The sequence below is a fragment of the Coturnix japonica genome, chromosome 3, assembly GCF_001577835.2.
Source record: "Coturnix japonica isolate 7356 chromosome 3, Coturnix japonica 2.1, whole genome shotgun sequence".
NCBI lineage: Eukaryota > Metazoa > Chordata > Aves > Galliformes > Phasianidae > Coturnix > Coturnix japonica.
In genome coordinates, this window is record NC_029518.1 from 25684767 (window position 1) to 25701750 (window position 16984).

The 16984-nt window shown below is 40.0% G+C and overlaps 1 protein-coding gene across 2 annotated transcripts in view; it reads left to right on the forward strand.

Moving 5' to 3' along the window:
- Positions 1 to 760: 760 nt before the first annotated feature.
- Positions 761 to 16984, forward strand: part of MOCS1 (molybdenum cofactor synthesis 1) — a 30975-nt gene continuing 14751 nt past the window's right edge. The window contains exons 1-4 of one of the 2 annotated variants that reach the window (XM_015857520.2): positions 761 to 890; positions 7893 to 8025; positions 8799 to 8966; positions 14850 to 15014. In XM_015857520.2, coding sequence (XP_015713006.2) covers positions 765 to 890; positions 7893 to 8025; positions 8799 to 8966; positions 14850 to 15014 — 592 coding nt within the window. In that variant the 5' untranslated portion in view covers positions 761 to 764. The remainder of the gene's footprint in view (positions 891 to 7892; positions 8026 to 8798; positions 8967 to 14849; positions 15015 to 16984) is intronic. The other variant, XM_015857521.2, reaches the window with a different exon arrangement.

Here is a 16984-nt window from a genome sequence, read left to right on the forward strand (position 1 = left end):
ACTTTGGGGGAACTTGTCTTCCTTTCAGGTATGAAACAAGTTGAGAACAACCTCACCTTCAGCCTGGTCATGTGAGAACACAAGCATCTGGTACTTATCAGTCTGGTGCAGATGTAAGGACACAAGGCACTTCATCCTAAGATCCCATTCTTGTTAACAGTGTGAGTGGAGGGGAAAGGTTGGGAAGCCAAACTGTCAGTTGGTTTTCATTAGTTTGTTTGAATGTGCCATAAAGCTAGAAATAGAAGTTCAATCTTTTCACAGGGTTTTACATCATTTCCTCGAGACACTGTTGTAAGACAGAGATTGAAGAGGAAGTCTTTGCTTTCACAGGAAACGTTCTACTGCTGATAACAGGATTTCTGGTCCTCAGCCTGTCACAGTGGGGACTTGGAGTACAACCAGCACGTTCCACAGCTGTGCCCAAGGACGCCCCGCATGGCTTCCAGGCCTTGGGGCTGCACACGTGCATTCTGAAGGGCCAGTACAAAGGCAGTGACAAACAGACGACAAAGCGGTCGCTTCGGGCTTTGCCCTCTCTACTGTGGGATGCCCTGGGGATACTTTGCCCTGGGATGTGCCAGCTGGACTGCAGCCTCCTAGCACCCCATTGCACACCAACCACCCTAGAGGATCGGACTACAATTCCCAGCGTGCAGCACCACTTCTGCGGTTGCTCCGATTGGCCGTCGCTCCCTCCACCATGTGACGGCAGGCGGTGTCGGTGCGGCCGTGCCGGTCCCCCCCCGAGTGCCGCGGGCCGCATGGCGGCGGCTTGGGGCCGGCGCGGAGGTCCCGCGCTCCTGCGGGGGGTGCTCGGGGCAGCACAGCGCCGGGCGTGCAGCACCGGGGCGCCCGTGCGGGCTCCCACCGGCGCGGCTCAGGCTCAGGTGAGTCGGCGTGCCGGGAGCCCGGGGGTCAGTTTCGTAATGAGAGCAGGGGCTGCGGGTCGCCTCCTCCCGGGAGCCGCCTCTCGGTGAGCGAGCTCGGGGTGGGCAAGTGAGCGGGTCCCCTCCCGGAGCGGCTGTCTGACCGGCGGCAGGAGCCTGACCTCACAGGCAGTGGTTGCAGCTGTGAATAATCCTGGCGCTGTGTCCAGCACGTAAAATTGAGGGGACCTACATTTTGGGGGGGCTGGTGGTGGTGAACCAGGTTTCCCTCGGTACACTTTGTGTGAGCTTCTGGTTCTGAAAGTTTCCCTGGGTAACTCTGGGCAGTGTAAGGTCCCCGTGCCGTCACTGCCGCTGCTCGGGTGGGTGCCACAGGGAGCCCGGCTTCCCCCTGAGATCACATTGCAAAAACGGTGTTAAGTAACTTGCATGGGAAAGATGAGCAGATAATATGAATAGGGAGTGCAGTCCGCAAACTTAGCGTGAGAATACATAGTTCCGTGTCCTTGCTTTGCTGAGATCAAATTTGATTTGCCCAAATCGAAATTAAGCAATGGTTATGTTCTGGATGTCCATGTGAGCTGTACCACGGAGCTTTCTTCAGCCCATCACGTGAAGTAAACAAATGTGTTGTCCAGCTACATCTTCCTTCATTTTCCCTTCAGATCCCTCACATACATTTGGTTTCTTGGTGCCCAAATGCAAGAGCAAAAGCTTTGCATTAAGGCACAACCATGTAGCAGGGGCAGGGCATGACATCCTGACTGGTGCATTATTTATTGATTTTTCTTTGGATTTCATGGTTGGTTTCAGCAAGCACACTGTAACCTAAAGCAGCCAGTCTTGTGTCACCAGAATTGGATGTGCTCACTACCACTTATTTATTTACAGGAAGTCAAATCGATTTGTACGTTGCTTTGTTGAACACTAACTTGGTTCAACGATCCATAAAAGTTTATTGACGTTTTGTGTTGTTGGGTTTTTGTGTGCGTTTGCATGTGTTTTTTTTTTCCCCTAAACTGTCATTGCTTTTTAAATAAATCCTAATTAGGATTAATTCTCATAGAATGGTCACAGGGGACCTCAGAGATCATTGAGTTCCAATTTTGTGTCATGGGCAGAGTTGCCAACCACTGTCTCAGGCTGCTCAGGGCCCTATTCAGCATGACCAGTTACTTTCTATAAATCAAGTGGCTGTAGCACAGAGTCAGGAATATTTTTGGAAGAGCTTCATTACACCACATAGGTCTGAAACCCCTACATCCTTTGGGAGAGAAAACCACAGTGGTTGTGTAGGATGAAAACTGATCATCCAACTGTGGTGCATGTGGATAACGTGGTGCATTAACCACTGACAAGTGTGCCAAAGCACTTGCTAAAACCCTGCTGGTCACAACAACCAAGCCAGTGCAAAAGCAAAGACAGGGCAAACTTCTTAGCTGTACAGTGATAAGTATCTGGGAAGATGACTGTAAATGGTTTAGAAATAAAACCCGTAACTTGACTGGACTGTTATTGGACTGGTTAGTCTACATGATTGAATGTATTTATGTCCTAGTATGCATGATATGGCTGCCAGCCTTGTAAGGTTTGAATGTCCTATTACAGAGGGTAGAATCTGTTTGTTTTTTAAAAGATTAGCAGGTAGCAACAGGCACTCTGAGATCCCCTTTTCACACATCTTTGGTTGTGTGAATTACTCCAGAAATGGTTTTACAATTAACAACGGAAGATCTAATACCAGCCTGTCATCTTCTACACAAGGTGATACATACCTAACTGATATTCTTGAATAAGGAAGTATTATATAGGATTATGTATTTCTACTACAAAATTGTATGTTTTCCTGTATACTAAAGCATCACTTGTACTTTTTTAATGGTTCATGTGCAAAAATACAATGGAGAAAGACAGGACTCTTAGTGTAATGGGGCTTCTGAATAAAAACACTAAGGAAATGACAGTCTTTTTTTCTTACATCTTTATAAACATATCATTTCAGTAGAAGTCTTTGGTGTCCTGTTAGGAAGTTTAATTTCAGCTCATGTAAATTAAATGCAGTTGACTAAAACTTTCTCTGCCCTCGCTGGAATAAAGGGAAGAGCCCAGCTAGACTAGAACAGACCTTATATGGCCTTTCTTGTCCATTCATGCCTGAAACTCTGTGTCCTGGCACTCCATTTTGTGGGTAGCTGTTCAAAGTCCATGAGCAGCACTTTCTATGCCAGAAGCCAGAACTGAAGCATGCTGTTTAGGGCCAACTGTTGTGCAACAGCTGTGGAGCCCTCAGAAAAACATTTGTCTTGGACTTACCAGCTCAGACCTCATTCTGGCACTTGACCTACTTAGACCAATTTCATTCTCTGTGGTTGTTTTATTTCCACATTGAACAAGGACACTTTGCTGCTTGCCTAACCCAAGACTTTAAAGGTGAGGCATGAAACAGAAGAGCTTTTGCTGTGTTGTCTCTTTGATGTTGGCAGAGTAGTGCTAGGCCTTCAGGATGCAAGGGCAGTATTGGTGCATGGACTTGTCCAGTAGGACTGCAGGAGCTGAAAGAGCCTGCAGGATTTGGCAGCAGGAGCCATGCTGACACTGTTGTGGTCCCTGAGGCCAGGCCAGAACTGTTTGGCAATATTACATGATTAAGGTGATGAACCTCTCCACTCTCAATTAACAGCTTTTCTAGTATCTGTCAATTTGTGGTATTCCTGAAGGTTACTAACACTGGCCACAGATTCCAGTTCTGGTGCATTGCTAAAAGAATTATTGTGGAAATTACAGGTGAATTGGCAGATTTGAAGGGTTGACAGCTTGTCAAAATGTGGCAGTCATCTGAGCTCTTATTCTTTCAGTACTGGTTTAGAACATAGGATTGACATCCTAGAGGGTGAAATTACTTTTTCCATAGATCAGATGTAGCACACTCTGCAACAGGGTATACTCCTGTGTACAGAAGCCTCTCCTGTCAATTACAGGGAGAGGGCAGTAGGGGCTAGGGTATAATAGCCCTGACTTTTAAACCATAAAGTTATGTGGTTGGACATCAGTAGGTTAAAATGCCACAACACTCTTCTTTTTCAACTGTAGGGAACTGAATAACCATTTCCCTGTAGCTTGGGAACAGTAACAGGCAGCTTTTGCCATGCAGCTGCTCACTCAAATGCTACAGGTGCCTCAAGGTCCAGTCTCACTATATTCCTTCCCTTCAGAAAAATCCTACTTATGAGGTTGGCTGAGAGTAGGCTTATTCCTTGCTCTCAGTTACCAGGGAAGTATCTGGGTTTCTGCCTTGGACATTTGGCCTTCCCCAGGGAATTGATTAAAAATGAGTCAGTGTTTGCTGCATTGACAGATTTGGCAATACAGGATCCATTCCTGGAGCTCAGCCTTGGTACTCCTGAACTCATGGGTGTCTCCTAATTCCTCCTTGCTGACGTCAAACAGGACAAACTGAACTAACAGCTTAAAAATTCCACTGTCAGTTACTCTTTCTTTCCAGAAAAGCTCACAACTGACTCTAGCAGCCCTATGGAGCTTTTTTGCTTGACCATTCCAGAATTCAAAAGTACTTTTCAGCAAGAGGCAAAAGTCAGCTATCTCCAACAGGATCTCTAAGCAGTATTGACACTAGCTGCCTGGTGAACACTTTTTCTTTAAATGCTACTTCTTTACAGTAAGCTTCAGAGCAGTTAACAAAGGTCAGTATTATTCCTCATGTATGTCTGCTTCAGCTTCCATGTCTGCAACATCTACCCTACCACTCACAGTGGATGACAGACCCAGAAACAGAGCCATCACTTCCTTTATCTTATGCCATTGATCGCTTCTTGAAAAACATGAAATTACTTCAAGCAAACCATTGCCCTTGTAAGGAAATGATGTTATTTTGGCATCCATTTAATAAAAATCATTAAACTTTATTTCTCTTGACTTTTGCCTGTCAAGAGAGGATAGCATTTTGCTTCTTATTTTACCTGTAATCTTCAATCTAGTTCTGCCTTCACATGCTGTGGATAAGGAGACCTTGTCCTATACCAAGTGCAAAAATGAGTGACTGAGAAAGAAGCAGCAGGGGAGTGCTCCTGCAAGAACTAAAATAAAAAGCACAGATGTACTTCCCATCTTAAACATGGGCACATTCCTAAAATAACAGATAGGAGAACATCAGAAATACAGCCTGATCAGAATGTAGTGTGGCTTTCAAAGAATAAACACCTTTGCATTATGATTTGAGAATGGCAGTATTTAAAATACCTTAATGTTTTCTAGCTGGGGAACAAGTGGAGTTAAGCCTGAGTATTTATTTAGGCTCTTCTTCAACTGGTTTTCTAGGGTGTTCTTATACTAAGCGAGGAAGTTACTTTTCTAACAAAGTAAGCTCCCAGTTTTGATTTCTTGAGGAAAATAAAGCTGTCCAGAACTTGTTAACAATCCATAAGCACCCAGACTGCAGCATTTCCCCAGTGAGATTAAAAACACATGAGTTGCTCTGCCTATGCACATGGGAGAAGATTCCCATGTAAGAATGAGCCTGAGCAGCATACATGCCTATGGATTAATCAGTTAGTACAGCTGTTGTCAATGACATCTTTGTTACTGCAAAGGAGGGAAGGACAGGCCTGTGGAGAACTTGGCTTTTGCCCTCTGGAGTTCTCTACTTGTGGTTGTGGCAAAACAGAAACCGAAAGAGACTTCGTCTGGCAGATAAGCAATTACGTGGAAATGACATTTTATCAGAATTAAACAGATGCTTACGGGGCTCTGAAGTTGTCCACTTTGCATCTTCTTTAGACCCTCCACAACCAAGGTTGTTTTTAGAGGCCTTAACTAATCACAAAGCTATTTGAATCGGGAAACACAGGAAATTGTTAAAAGGGTGATGGGAAGATTATGCAGCCAGAAAAGACTGCTCCTGCTTGTAAGTTTACCAGCAGCCATAGAGTTGGCTCAGCTGGAATAAAAGTAACTTTTCAGTAACTGCTGAAGATGCAGCCTGCAGTGCTGGGCCTGATGTACCTCAGGATATAGTTGTGTTTTTTAGCTGCTGGGGCACACTGCTGATGACTCTTGTGATAGCCCAGCCACTCCACCACACACAGCATCCCTTGTCTGTCCCTGATGAAGGTCCAGAGCCTTCTATTGGAAAGCACCAGTCCCAGAAGACATCCCACCAGGTTTGGTTTATGTAATATGACAGGAAGCACAGCAACAACAGCAGAACAGCAAGGGCATAGCTGCAACAAGTGAGGATTTACTAAAATACAACAGACATTGGCACAGAAATAAAGGGAAAAAAAGCTACTTACCTCCAGAAGGCCTCAGGCAGGTATCTCCAGCAAGATACCTTTGCCTGCATTGCCAACCTTTAAATGAGGTCTGGGATGGGGTGGATCCTGACCCCTTCTGATCACTCAGGTGTATTGCATTCACCTGAACTCTCCTGGGTTGGCCCTACCTTCCCACCAGGTGCTCAATCAGTGATTCAGGCCTTCAGTTAGCATTTCCACTACAGCTTATCACAATGATATTGCAGTTCTGGAACTGAACCAATGCCTGTAGGTCCCCGTGCTTTTTCTTCATGCTATGTGTATTGATGTAGAAACATTTCAAATGTTCTTCATTGTACCCAGCACCTCATGGAACAGACTGAAGGCTCTCACTAGCGTGCTGTCCTTTAGATTTTGGCACTCTATCCTATAGCTTATCTCTTGCATACCTGATGTTATTCCTTTCCCCTTCAAGGCCAGTTTAAAGTTCTGTCAGTCAGCTACTAACTCCTGTGCTGAGCAGTTCTTTGACCTGGGTGCACCTCACCCATTATGCTCACTGCTGCTGTCAGACACTGACAGAAAGCTTGGGCACATTCTGCAGCCTGAGACCTAAATGGCCACTTGTGTCATCTTGTCCAGTTCTGCATACCGCATCTTAGATTTTTGTAAAAACTTTATGCAACCTTTTACCTAGTGTGGCCTATCAAGGCTAGCCAGCATGGTTTGGAATGGAGGTGCGATTTTGTGGCAGAATTCTCACCTTCATGGGGTTTTTTTGTCTTTTTTTTTTTTTTTTTTTGTAAAGGCCACTTTATCCAGAAGTGGTTTGGAAGTGTTTTCTTACAGGAGATGTCCTGTCCTTAAAGGTGTTTAAGGCCAAGTTAGATGGAGTCCTGGGCAATCTGATCTAGTACTTGATCTAGCAGCTGACAACCCTGCCTGTGGCAGAGAGGTTGAAACTTGAGGTCCCTTCCAACCCAAGCCATTCTAGTTCAGTGCTTCTCAAAAGCTGTGCTGCCCCAGAATATCATACTCTGGTTTAAGAAAAAATATATAAATATCAGTAGAAATCATAATATTTATTTAATCAATAAAGACAGTACTACAATTCTGAATTTTTTACAGCTTAAACAGCTGGAGTGTTTAGGATCATATAATATCTGTCTTCCAATCCCACACACCTCATTTGTTGTCTTTTATCAAAGACAAGCATTTTGCTAATATTCTCTTGTTCAGATTTGGACATGAAAACCTTTCCGGGAACATTCTTTAAGCAAACATGAAACATAATTATGCACAGCAGTAATTTGGTTTTGCTATTGATAGGATGTTATGTCTTGCATCTGGAAGCTGGAAGGGATGCAAGCAGAGATGCAGAGTTTTATCAAATTTTATTTATTTTGCACTAGACTGCAGGGACCCTTATAAATGATTTTGGTCATCTGAGGGCTACATGGAGATTGGTGGTGTTCCTGGGTCTTTGGCTCTCAGTGACTGTGTCTAATAATGGGAAAGCTGATAGTGCTATTCTATGGAATTAAGAAAATTAATCATTAAGTGTCCAATTTGGGCCATAAGGAGAAACCATTGTTTTTTTTTGTTCTGCTGTCCTGGTGGGGGAAAAAGTAAGATAATAATTATCTGTTGAGATCAAAGTTAACATTTATATGGCAAGTATATATTGAGTATTGCTACTCAAATTCTTAGCAATTTCTGATTTTCTTTGCAGGAACTGCAAAGCTCAGGAAGAGCACGTTTTCTGCTGGAACATGCTGCTCCCTTCTCTGCTTTTTTGACTGACAGCTTTGGGCGTCAGCACAACTACTTGCGAATTTCTTTGACAGAGAAGTGCAACCTCAGGTGTAAGTGTGTGCTTTCTTGCACAAAGCTCTTATTCACCAGTGGGTAGGAACACATTGTGCAAATGCCAAGAGTAGTGCTAGAATACTTACTGGTATGTTGGCCCTGTGTTAGGTTTCTTGTCTTTGAGTGGCACAGGATAGTTAGAAACTGATCCAGGGCTGAACTGATGGGATGAGGAAGTGGGAGCAAGCCTTAGGATCTGGTAAAAAAAGGGTCTTTCGTAAGACTTGATGTGTTTTACCCAAGAGAACGGCATAAAGGTGCCTCAAGGCAGGTTCAGATTGGTTGTTAGTAAGAAGTTTTTCACGAGTGTGGTTGGGTAGTGGAACAGGCTTGTGGATCCCTTCCAGCTCAGGGTATTTGATTATTTGGATTGAAGTGCTTTTGGGTGTTTGTGTATATAAGTGTGTGATAAGCACGAAAGCTTGTAGCTAGGTATTCCACAATTACATCTGCAAAGTCTGTGGCTATGTTCCCATGCTTGCTGGGTGACGTTGGTGCGTGTGTTTGAATGCAGGTTAGATAGAAATAAGGTCAGCCTTTCCTTCTCAGTAGGTCCATCTTAATTTTGAGACCCATCAAATGAGTTGTGGGTTTTCTTTTGAAAGAAACCAGGAAATTGCTTGTAAGATGTGGTGTATGATCTGTATGTACAAACAGCAGAGCTAGCTGTCTTTTATTAAAGGCAGTTGCACTTGGTGTATTTTGCATATCAGTTTTAGATTAACTGCTCCTATTTTTTTGCCATGTGTTTCTGTATTCTTTGTTTCAGGCCAGTACTGTATGCCAGAGGAGGGTGTTCAACTGACTCCTAAATCAGATCTACTTACTGCTCAGGAGATAATCACTCTGGCTGGACTGTTTGTGAAAGAAGGTGTAGAGAAGATCCGTCTGACAGGAGGAGAACCACTTATCCGGCCTGATGTGGTTGATATTGTGGGTAAGTTTTCAATAAATAAATTGTAATTTAAAATAACTTATTATGTATTGAACCAAGAACTACACTTAAAATTATCTTCTAATGAAGTCCCACAATCTGAAGAGTAATATCATATGAAATGATGTTGCTTTCCTCCAGTATTGTGAAATGCAAGGCAGTTCCCTTCAACAAACTTCCAGTTCTGTTCTCCTGATTGAATAGAATTTGTCATTCAATAACTGATTTGAGGAGTTCCTCATTGCAGAGGAAGAGATGATACTTGTTTACAAACTACAGAACAAAACGGGTTTTCTTTTTTGGGAGGAGGGAGGGTTATTGTTTATTTTCAATTGCATTTGCTCATTTGTGTTTACAGGAATGATGAGAATGACTATACTTGTATAGTTACTGATGAAGACTGTATTAAATGGTAGATAAATTACTGGCTAAACCTTTGAAGTCTAACTCCTTTTGATTTACATTGTGTTAATTTATTGTGCTCCTGATTTTGACTTGAGCCAGTTGTTTTTTTCCTTATCCAAGGTTTCATGTTATGGACATGAAAACAGGTAAAGATAGTGGTAATGTATTAAATTGAGGCTATGAAGGTCAGTGTACTTTGGCATATTGTAGGCAGTGGAACTTCTGTTTATGCAACGATACTCTTAAAAGTGCTGAAGATAAGAAGGGATTAATATGGCATATGAAGGTCTTGAGAAAAGTGCCTGCTGATAGACTGGGCTTTGCTGCATGAAACGGTCTCTGTTCCTGCTCTGTTTTATTCAGAGCAGTGTAGTATAAAGAGCTGGAACAAGTAAAGCTAGAGTGAGGTGGCTTGAGATCTGCCAGTATACTGATTGTGAGGAGCCCCCAGACTGTACTAACTTAATCTTTTTTAAACTGTGGAAAAGTGTTCCCTCAGATATTTACCACATGCATGATGGTTATTTATATTTTGGATTGAGAGTGTTATGTACCCTTCAAGAAGCCTGGCATGTGTGTTCCTCACAATAAAAGATATTATTATTTGTAGCTGGCTTTTTCCATCCAAAAGGGGAGTAGGTTGGGTGGTATAGTATTGACATGAAAATGAATTGAAATCAATAGCATCATCAATTTAGTGCAGAGTTTTCTTTGCTGGTCTGTACTATTTTGTTTTATCATAGCTGATGGCTTTTTATACTCAACACTGCTCTTTCAGTGTTGAGGGCTTATGCTGAGTAGTTAGTTCACTGCCAAATAATTCTATATTTGCAACAATTGTAAGCATAGATAGAAAGCTTCTTTTGTGTATGTTCTACTGTAGTGATTTAATTTTCAAAGGCTCATTCTTACAGCTATTGGAGGGAGACCCATTTTGAACCTTTGAACACATTATTTTGTGTATGCTCTTGTTCACAACTAAGCTTTGACAGAAAGAATCATAGTGATCTTCAGAACCTTCACAACTTCTGAGCGTCATTTTAACATATGAGAATAGTCATCTTGGTGTAAAAGTGGTAGATGTTAAGATGATTGTCACATTACATTAACTCTTTCTGTAACTAATTCATATTTGCCTGGCTGTTTTCTCTCAGTCATGTTCAAAACTAGAAAATAAAGTCTCCATATAAAATATTTTTTTCTTCTGAGACTGTCACATTACACACGCATATTGCACACAAATAGGATAGTCAGAAAGTTGTTAAAATTAAATAGATTACATAGAACAAATTGGGGAAAATTCACTAAAAACAATTCTAAAAACATTTCCTGCAATGTTAGAAGTATTCAACTCTACTGAAGCCATCTTCTCGCAAGGTCGTTACAAAGTTGTTCAAGAAGTGGGCATCTCAGACTCTGAAAATGTCAGCTTTGTAATAGTATTTCAAGATATAAATTCCTTATCTTGTAGCCTAAGGATACTGCAGCAACATATGTCATCCATCCTTTGCCTGGCAAGAGTTATTCTTCTCTAGAACTTTCCTTGGCAGTGCATTCCTTGTATGACCTACTGCTCTAGGCTGTAAGAGGTTTTCTGGTTCTTGGACAAGAACTGAAAAAGCAAAAATTGTGCTGATTCAGGAGCAAGAGAATTACAGAGTCTGTGACTGCTTCAACAGGCTGGAGAAAAAAACTTGGCTAGCATAAGAGGAAGGTGAGGCACATTCAAAAGTTCTGTTTTACCCTTGTGATTCCATGAGTCTATTTGTCTTCACTGTTTGGTCTGAAATATGAGCTGCTCTGGATTAAGCACTTCTGCTGTACTTCTCAAAGCCTGTTTATGGTTACAAAGAAACTGCTGGGTTTAAGATCCAAATGCTTTAATTGTCAAGAGTTTGACTTTTTCAGTCAGAAAATTTTTTTCTGACTGAAATTGAAAAAGGCAGTAGCACGTGCTAAGACACTATTCATTCACATTTTCATGCTGTAATGTTTGTATTTCTACCAGTGTTAATTCTATTAACTTCTTGTTTAGTGTCATTTTGCCCTTGTGGGACTGTTTTGTTTTGTTTTATAACTGTCTTCACTCTGAAATATTTCTCCATTATTAATGTGTCATTACCATGGTCAGGTCCTTCTGACTTAAGGAAGCCTGATGATAAGATTGTTATTCAGAGGTTTGGGACATCTAAGTCTGTGGCTTTTTATGACTCTGACCTAGATTTCCTTTTTGTTAAGTTCCGTAAGCTGTAGAATATTCTACCTTATTAACTGTATGTTGAAGTATGTGATGGTGTTCAAATTCCAGGCTCAATGCTTTTGTATGGGGGTACTCTAACTAGTTAAATAGTGTTAGATGATAACATTTTGGTAAATCTGAAGACTCTGTACTAACAAAAAAATCCGAACTAGTTAGTAAAGATTTATCATGGTCTCCATTTATTCAGTATTATAAAGGAAAATATTCCTCAAACTAATGTAACAGCAGCTCTGGAATTACAGAATGATTTGAAAAATAAAATCTTGTCAAGGTAAGGCTGTAGTAACACGATCACTGGCTATTAATTGTCATTAAAGTGGCTGTTCAGGCACCAATTGATTTACTCTTAACAAAGTAAGCTAAAACAGCCTTTCTAGGATTCACGGGGTTTTTACCCATAAGTCCACATTAGACTGTAAGAAATGGAGGTTTCAAAATTGTGTTCTTGAATTGGAATCATAGTATCCTTAAGAGTTGGAAGGGATCTTTAATGGTCACCTAGCCCAACTCTCCTGCAATGAACAGGGACATGCACAACTAGATCAGCAAGGACAGGGCATCAACCACATCTGAGCAACCTGCTGCAGTAGCTCACCATCCTGACTGTAAAAGACTGTTTCCTTTTATCCAGCCTAAATCTACTCTCTTTAAGCCTGAAAGCATTTCCTCTTGTTCTGTCACAACAGACTCTCTTAAAGAGTCTTGACCTCCATCCAGACATGGAATGAAATCAGTTCTTCATCTGTGACTTGTTTCTAATCTTTCTTTGAGCTGAATGACTCAAGTTCCGACCCTGTATTGCATTGTAGATGGTTTACAGAAACTGGATACACTACATCAGGGTTGAATAGGGCTGAGATTTAAGCTAGGTTTGTTTTCAACAAGCATTTCTCTTAACCATAAATCGTCTGTGGAACACCAGTAAAGCACCATTAATTTTAATGATAGATTATTACTACCATATTTTCCTAATACTCATACATAAACTTTTTACTGCGTGCACATACATAAACTGTGACTCGGCAACTAACACTAGTAGAAACCTCTATCATGTCCTGGTGACTGCCAAAAGTATATATATGAGACTTTCCTTAAGCAGATGATAATGGAATATAGAATCCATCTCCTTTGTGGTACTGCAGGCTTAAATTAAAAATGAACTTAAAATGTATGGTGGCTGCTTATTATTGTCTGGGAAGAATAGATCTCCACTGAGAAAATATAGAATACCCTGAGTTGGAAGGGACCCATAAGAACATCATTTTCCAGGGCAGGCTTTTTATAATAGCATACATATTTCTGGAGTAAAGCTGTGCAGATTAAACTTGTTAATACATATATTAGGAGATAAAATATATTTTCTGGTCTCAACCAGGAGAAATATAATTGAAGAAGCTCTTAGAAGAGGATATATAAAGAATATATAAAAAAAAATATATATATATAGTGTATATATATATAGTGTATATATATATATATATTTATATTTATATATATAAAGTCATCTTTTTAAGATGTTCTTTATCCCGAGGGAAAAAAAAGTAAATGTAAAAAGGTTTACTTGATAGCTCAAGTTGCACAAATAATTTTTTAGCTTCATGCTATTGAAGCTAAAATTGAATCACAGCATCTGTTCTGCTTCCTGTTCTACTTCACAGTTTTATCAGTTACCTTTGCTTGTATTGATATGGTGTTGGTGGTAAGGCAGTGACCAGAAGTTTGCAAACAAGCTAACATGGGCACACAGGGAGTTCCAAATTTATGTAAACTCTTTTTCCCCTTTTTAGTTTAGAGATCATTAATGGGGTCGGGGGGAAAGAAGAGGAAATATTCCACTTCTTGGCTTTCACAAATAACACAGTGTGCTAACTGGTCCTTCTTAGTTTTTTCGTCTTAGTCTCCATCTCCAATTTCTCATAGTTGGGCTTTATCCAAATTTTTATTACAAGTGGTTCTGCCTATTAAGTGTATTTCCAGTGCCTTGCCACGTCTCTTGTCCTGGCACAGGGAGAGAAGATGCACTGACAAAAGCTGCTGCCTGCACTTAATGACCTGAAGAGTTTCTACTTTTTTATTAAAACAACAACAAAACTTTTCCATTTTAGGCCATGGCTTGGTTTTGTTTCTATATTTTATTCTATGCCTTTATGCATTTTACATTTCTAGAGTGAAACCTATATAGCAGTTAATTTCTTTTTGATAGGAGTTCTGGGCTAAGCTTAGGCAGAATCTTTTGAGAACAGCTGAGACATGAAATAAAGCCAAAGTAAGACCTTTATCAGCATGAACAAATAGAGGTGAAATAGGCAGTGAAGAACAAACTGTAAAATATTTGTACTGTAACCAGAACTGCCCCAAGAATAAGAGTTATTCAAATATTTTCCAAGAAATTAGGGTAGAAGCTTTGGATTTGCTTGGATTATGCTTCTGCGGATGGTGTATGCCATTTTGTTTGTTTTCTTTATTTGCATTTGTATTGATAACAGGAGGTTTGAAGGACTACCCTCTGGAAATCTATTACACTGAGCATTTCCTCAGTTAGCTTCAAAATTTAGCTAATTTCTAAATTTTAAGCTCATTATATTATCTGTTTCTTATGCGGTTATCTTTTGTTAACCGAAAGTTTCCCATTAAATGCAAATACTTTTGTTCACTGGATGTTGTTGCATAAGATTCTTTATAATGGTCTGATGTGTTGACCTTTTTTTTCTCTAGTTGGGAGCATATATGCTTATTTTGACAGCTTCAAGTCACTACTTCTTGACACTGCCACTAGGTTAGAACTGTTTTTTTTTCTGCAACACTGCAGGGTAGGTGTTGCTAGTTCAGGTGCCAGGTGAAATGGGATGTCTTGCTTCTTATTACTACAGAACACAGAATTCAGTTTGCAATGCTAGATTAAAGAAAAGGTAGTAAAGAAGATCAGAGGCCTTCTTCCAACAGTAGAGTAGCTATGGAGAAATTAGCTGTGTTTTCAGTGTTCTTCATAACCAGTTTTGCATGCAACAACTACTTTTGCTTATACCTTTTGAAATAGGTGTATGCTAAAATGGATCTCCTAAGCCATCATGGCTGGAAGGTGGCTGAAACATTGATGTGTCTGTGATTTCCTCCAACCATTGCTGAATTTTATTTGTTTTATGAATTATTATTATATATATCTGTTTAATTCACAGTTGAATTACTTCTTTTAAAGTATTCTTACTTCTTTCTTTTCCTAGGTCAACTGTACAAGCTAGAAGGGCTGAAAACCATCGCTGTCACAACCAATGGGATCAATTTAGCCAGGTTATTGCCCCGATTGAAGGAGGCAGGACTGAATGCCATCAACATCAGCCTGGATACTTTGGTTCCAGCTAAATTTGAGTTCATTGTCCGGAGGAAAGGTACGGACTGGTCTTCAAAGGCAAAATTGATAATACCTGTAGGAATGTGAATTGTTTGATATGTCTTTCATACTCACTTGTTTTGGAAAAGAAGTGAATTAGCGTCCTTTTGATTCTAGGGAAAACAACCTATGCTATCAATTTAAACAGTGACTTCTTTCTACAATGCTAAGAGGTAGAACTTTTAGTTGGATCTGTGAGAGTAGAAGAGAGTAGAAAAGGCTCAACTCACCAAGCACAGTCAGTGGAGACTGCATCTACAGTTACCAATAACTGAGTACCAGTTAGTTGAGGAAATAAAGAGAACTCTCCAAATCTTGCGCTGGACTCACTTGCTGCTGTTCTTTCAAAGAATGCTTTTCACTGTAGCAGCCAAGGATTACTATATTGCAAGAATTAAACTTCTTGTGACACATAACAGCAGTTTCTGAAAGCTAGGTTTGGGATGTGCCAGCTGTGTCTCATTTTTGATTAACAGTGTTTCCTACAGCACTACATTTTAAAAGTAGTAAAAATAAACTGTTCCTGACTTTGAGGAGAGATGCAAGCTTTGTAACTTCTCTCCAATTGAACTAGTACTTGTAAACTGCTTCAAAAATGCTTAGATGTTTCCAGTGTTAAAAATCCTTGTTTAAATAAATCCTGAATTCTATCATGAAGTTTAACAGAAATGTTTGGGCTTCCTTCCCTAAACCTAAAACTAATACAGTTTTATATCACTCCATTTCGGTCTATGTATGTAACTTTTGCAGGCTGTGAAATACTAACTTGGACAAAATTTCCAGGTAGCCACTAGATGGTGCAACAGCTTAAGCTAAATGCATGGTAAGGGGTGAACAAATCTGGGATACTGTGAGAAGTAACTTCTACATTTAAATCACTCTTCTATTATCAAATTGAAATTCTGTTGATAAGTATAGAAAGGTGGTTTTGTCTGCAGTCTCTCTGGGAGTGCTTCTTCAGATTTCTACATCACAATGCAGATATCTCTTCCTGACAGAAATCAGACTGTTTTATTAATGTGGTTGCATCATGGCATAATTGGCATGCAGAGAAGTATCTGGAGTATTTAATCACAAGCAGGAGGTGACTGCTCTCTGCACTTGAATATAACCTGATATGTGGCATTCACTAGAAACAGGCTCTTCCTTTGCTACTGAAGGGGCAAACCTCATCCTGAAGTTCCCTGAATTATACAGCCACAGCTCTTTATATCTGATTGGAAGCTGTTAGGAATGTGCTGTTTATAGCTAAATTAAAAGTTAGTGAGGAAGAAGGATAACTTTTATTTATATAAATGTTCTTTTTTTTTTTTTTTTTTCCATTTTCAAATGAAAAAGTGTCTATAACCACAATGAGAGAAATTGCTTTGGTGAATAGCATAGAGAATAAACAGAGAAACTTCTGTGACTTTCTTTTTTAAAGAGGAGAATAAAAACTCCATATATACTTTTTTTTTAATCAAGATCAGGTTAAAAACAGCATTGCTGAGTGCTTCTTGTGGGTTTATTGTTTTTTATGGTTTTTTGGTTTTTTTTTTCCTTTTGTCAAGGGCTGAAATTATGTAAAAATACTTTTAAAATTGTTTTTGAGGGGTTTTTTTATTTAATAGGAGGACAGTTAACTTGAAAATATGAAATGCAGTTATATTTTTTTAATGTAACAAGTTTTTATTTTGAACAATTACCCTGCTCCCAAACTCTTTGAGCTTGTTCCCATTAATAGTAGTCATTAATCTTATTTGGGTGTGGGGGGGGTTGGTCTGGTTTGTTTTTTTGTTGGTATGTAGATTTTTGATAGCTTGTTTTAGAGTGGCAGGAGGTAAGATGTAGAACTGGTTAGAGTCTCCATTTAGATGTACTGCAAGCTGTAATATTCTTCCATACCTCTATACACATAAAGTTTTGTTGGCTTTTTTATCTGTTGTTTGCTTGTGATTGCTTCGTGTCTCTTTTAGTTGACTTTGATTT